Source organism: Trachymyrmex septentrionalis, unplaced genomic scaffold, assembly GCF_001594115.1.
Source record: "Trachymyrmex septentrionalis isolate Tsep2-gDNA-1 unplaced genomic scaffold, Tsep1.0 scaffold62, whole genome shotgun sequence".
In the NCBI taxonomy this organism is placed as follows: Eukaryota; Metazoa; Arthropoda; class Insecta; order Hymenoptera; family Formicidae; genus Trachymyrmex; species Trachymyrmex septentrionalis.
In genome coordinates this window covers 4454454-4459553 of record NW_017305800.1, presented here as the reverse complement: position 1 = coordinate 4459553, position 5100 = coordinate 4454454, and the positions used below count along the sequence as shown (strand labels likewise).

Below are 5100 nucleotides of genomic sequence, written 5' to 3'. Positions count from 1 at the left end.
ATTTCTTCATAAATAAATTGTATACGGAAATAAGTAGGAAGGAAGAAATGCAGTGTGTTTAGCTATATTCTGTAATTTTTAAATTTGCTGAGAACATACGAGAAGATAAGAAACTAAACATAAAAAATGGAGAACACGAAATACGGAGAACGAAAATAAGTTTTGTCAATTAATATCGGACTATCCATACACGTATGTTAAATAGCTGTGTCAGGAAATAAGAAATTATATACGGAAAGAACAGTTTTGCTGAAGTAACTAAAAATTTGGCTAAATGTGGAAATAATAAAAATAATTTTGTTGAAATTTTTTTCATCAAAATATATAGGCTTAAGCTGCTTGCATATTAAAATTGTGTGCAGTATTGATTACTTCTTTGTAGCATTACTGAATTTCCTACATAATTATTTTTACGATCCAACAAAATCTAGCTATAAATTTTTATATTATATATATATAATAATATTTCAACAAAATCGTTCTTTATTAACAAATCGAAATGATGATGTAACATAAGTATAACAGCGTGGCATAATATAATAAAAAGAAATAAATTTCACGATACGAAGGTTTAATTAATAGTTAGTATTTTTAATAAGAGTTTGAATCCGGTTAATTGATGTTGGTTCAAATGTTGTCGGCATTTCACGTTCGCCTATTTAGAGTTACAGGAAGCATACTATGCAGATTGAGTGAATTAATTATTTCTTGCTAATATTAAAATCAGCACGCGGTTGTAATCGCACACGTATGGAATAGATAAGGGGGCACGCATAGTCACGCGTGAACGATCGCGTTTAATAACTTGATTTATCTATTTTCAATATCGATGGGCGTTCATAGCTCGGTTTCCGCGACTTGAGACCCATTTTGCTGACGTGGAATTCGACACCCTTCGAGCTGCGCGCGATCTATTCTCAACCGTATTACAACGTTGTCCGCATCTGACGGTTAAGGTTCTGCTCTATAACTTGTTACATAGCCTTAAGTTCACGCACTGTCACGCGCTGATCTCACAACTGCATTTCACGAAATCAACGGTTCATAACTTTGTAACTCTATACGTCCACCCTTACGTCATGCACAAAGGCATTCTCGTTTTACTTTGTATCAAGTTTTGACGTTCTTTTCTTCGAGTAAAAACATAACAAGCGTTAAAGAATGACATAAAAATGGTAACATAAAACTGAGTAAATCTAACGGTATTAAAGCAAGAAGCTGTAAAATGACCGCCTTATTACTAAAATGAATTATCTACTACAATTTTTGTATGTAATTTGTTTTTGTAGTCTTAACTATTACATAAATTACAAAAATTAGAAAGTTATTAAATAGCTAGAAAAAAGAAGAATAAATTTAAAATAATGACTTTCCAGCAAATATCAACTATAACATAACTGTTAATTATAATTTTTTACTCAACAAGTATAACTATAATATACATTATAACAGTTATATAACACGTAACAGTTATATTGTTGAGTAAAAAATTATATCTAAAAATTATATCTAAGTATATTAGTATATAGTTAATGTTTGCTGGGTTAATTTTAAATTATAACTTGATTAATATATTATAATTTAATTTATGTAATTAAACTAAAGACAAATGTACAACACGCGAGACATAAGGAAAAATTTGCAATTAAAGTCTGCTATTTCTGTGACTACATATAAGCAATTCCCAATATTAATTGGATGTATGTCCCAAAATGCGATGAATTGACAGTGCTTTCGCGTTTCAGGTAGCAACGGTGCTCACCGCGCTGCTAACGGTATCGGCACAGCAGTACCAGCGACCTGGCGGTAATTATATTGACGATTATGCCCAATACGACTCCCAACAACCTAGCCAGCCGACTCCACGTAGCTACGCGACCGATCCGGATCGCCAATCGGCTGCGCCAGCGAATCCGAAGCCGACGCCGGTGGCGATCCTGAAACAAATCAATCGACACAACGAAGATGGCTCGTACACGTACGGTTTCGAAGGCGCAGATGGCTCCTTCAAGATCGAGACCAAACTACCGACCGGCGACGTGAAGGGCAAGTACGGTTTCGTCGATGACACTGGTAAGGTCCGTATAGTCGAATATGGCGCGGATCAGTATGGTTTCCAGCCGGCCGGTGAGGGTATCACCGTGGCCCCGCCAACCCTGTTCGACGAGACCACCAGCAAGGAGGCCCTCGCAGCGCAGGCCTACGAGGAGCAACATCAGCAGCAGCAGCAGCAGCAGCAGCAACGGCAACTGGCGCCCGCTCGTCCGGCTTACCAACAACAATCACACACCCAGGCTGTATACGCTCCTGCGCAGGTAGCCCCAAGCAGACCCGCGCTCCCCAAACCTCCCATTTTCACCCCGGCCGCCCCGGCACCCCAAGCGCCGCGACAGCCCCTGCTGCCGCAGAACTACGAACCAGCGCCGTCCTCGCAGCTCTACAATCAGGGACCAGCTCAGTTCAGTCCTGCGCCGCAACAGCCCGATGCTCGTTCCCAGCCGCAGGCCCGCAGCGGCGCGGGCGGCGGTATCCTGGACCAGCTCGCCAGGGACTATGCTCTGCCTCAGGGAGTGGCACCGCCATTGCACGACATCAGCTTCGGCTACTACTAGGCTGTCTAGTCCTGCCTCTTTGCCTACCAAGAAGAGCAGAAGCGTCTGGGATCAATCGTTCGAGCCTCAACGAAATTTTATGCCGCTCAATTGTAACGCTCTATTGTAACTCTAATGTTTTTCTTCGAATAGATTTACGTTACGTCACTGTGTAGAATTGAATTTTCGTGTATAGAAATCGAGCGCTATATGCACTGTAATATAGAGCTACAAGAGTGCGGTCCACTTAACGTTGCAAATGCTTCGAAGCACTTCATTAACTAATCAGAAAAGAGAATTTTATTAACTAACCAATCAAAGAACGCTTCAAAGAATTTGTTGCATCAAGTGGACCGTAGCCTAAGTATTACGATTGATCCCAAATTCAATTTTGCTCGTCTCGGTTACGTGTTGGTCTTGTATTCTATTCGTGAATGGGACGCGTCGGCGATTGGATAACTTGTCTCGACGTGACCCACTCTACCTGAAGTGGATGGCAGTGTGGTTGATAATTATCGCGAATAGATCATATATTGTAATCGGAAGTTGAGAACTATTAGTCTATTGATGTCTAAAATCGCGATAAAATTCTATTCCGTTCACGTAACATGATTTTTTTTTCATATTAATTGTATTTAATTAACAATTCAAATACGTATCCACAAGACAAAAAATAATACATCTCATATATTTCACATTGTTCTAATAACGATAAACTGTGATAAATTGACAGCAAAATATAAAATAATTTTGATGGAAATATTAATACGTTATTCAAAGGGATTTTTAGCCTTATCAGTTCCTTTATCTTTGGAAACAAGAAAAGAATTTTTCAAGAGCTTCCAAAAACGAGAAGTTATTTTTTGAGCAAATAGACGTCAAGGTCTGAGTTTTCGACTTCTTATTTTAATTATTTGTTTTCACGAATATCCATCGAGTTAATATTAAGACGTAATATTTGACATTATCTTTTTATCAATCATTAAAATTATTATTACGTATATCACTATTCGTCAAAGAATTATCAGATAATAAGTGGTACCGATTAGACATAGTAAGAGTTGTAAAAAGAATGTAAATAAAATTTCTCGTCTTTCCCTTCAGTGGATGTTCGCTTTTACTCCGAAAAACGCAGTTCGCCTCGAGAACTCGCCACTCTGGAGTGCTGCGATCAGCTGGAATTGCATTTTCACGACGAGATCCCCGACAATGTTATGTTAATTGGGCGTGCTTACTATTGTAATTAGATTATTGTAAGGTAATTCGAGTGGAATAAAGTGAGGCCAATACTAAATTCCACCGCCTCTATGTAATGGAACGCAAAAAATTTCCGTACAATGCCGGTGTGACGAGATTTCCTGATTTCACCTTTCCAATTATGGTCCTCGTTAGTCATAAAGGCTTTCAATGTTCATATTTGCTAAACGCACGAAAGAATAGAGTCACACCTTCGTTCAAACGTACACGTAGTAATTCTATATTCAATATCAAATTACCAGATTGTTCTTCGCATTTATACAACATAATAAGGAAACTTAATTTATTTCGAAGATTGCCATGGAACGATAACGATATACACTCAATTGTATCATATTTTTACAAACAAATATCAAAATCTGACATTAGTCATAGAAATTTTTCTAATTATTTTGTATATAAAAATTATCTTAAGATTTTCCTTATACAAAAAAAAAGTACTTCAATTTTAAATAAATAATATTGCTCCAATCGCAAAACATATATAAAGAATAACTTTTGTAATTTTGTAAAAATAAAATTTTATTCCTATAAGAACATTCCTGATAACGTTCGTTAAAAATTTTTTTTAATTTTATTATTTTGTTTCTCGATGAATCAATTCGTTCAGTGTACTCAAGAAGAGTTTAAAAACGCCTGATGTAATGACAACCAAAGTCACATTGTTGCAGAAACGGCCACATACGGCTGCGATCTTATTTTGCCCCTCCTTGGGGGCTTCTAAAGATTATGAAATATAAGTAAGCATAAACCGGTCCGATTTCTCACAGGTTAAATTTTCGCATCGCATAAATGTCTGGCCTTTGTCTTCTGCTTTTTGGTTACCTAAATTGAGTATTCCCACGCCCAGTTTTTGCGCGCGAATAATTCGTGGTTTCTTCAGAATTTCACCACGACGTCAATTTGATACATACTTCTCGAAATATTCCCTCTTTCAGAAATATCACCTCTTCCAGAGACAATCCATCACAATCGAATGCTGTTATATTGAACAAAGTGGTTTTACTTTCGTTTTCAGAAAGTCTCAAGGTGAACAAGCCGGCGTTATACTTTTCACTCTTAAAAAGTTTCTCAGCAATCGGTTCAATGCAAAAAATGCGTATGCGCATTATTACGTATTGTAAACTCTTGATAAAACGCGACCTTGCTGGCCCCGCAATTTTCGCCACTACTTCCTTTCGTAATAAATAATCAGTAAGAAATAACGCTACGTGTGATAGACGTTTCTTTATCGATTACAATTGCTTGTCTA

At 37.4% G+C, this 5100-nt stretch overlaps 1 protein-coding gene across 1 annotated transcript in view; it reads left to right on the top strand.

Moving 5' to 3' along the window:
• The window catches only part of LOC108752961 (RNA polymerase II degradation factor 1-like), a 5215-nt gene extending 1282 nt beyond the window's left edge, over window positions 1-3933 (top strand). Inside the window, exon 2 of the mRNA XM_018494231.1 lies at window positions 1746-3933. Coding sequence (XP_018349733.1) covers window positions 1746-2612 — 867 coding nt within the window. The 3' untranslated portion in view covers window positions 2613-3933. The remainder of the gene's footprint in view (window positions 1-1745) is intronic.
• The last annotated feature ends 1167 nt before the right edge of the window (window positions 3934-5100 follow it).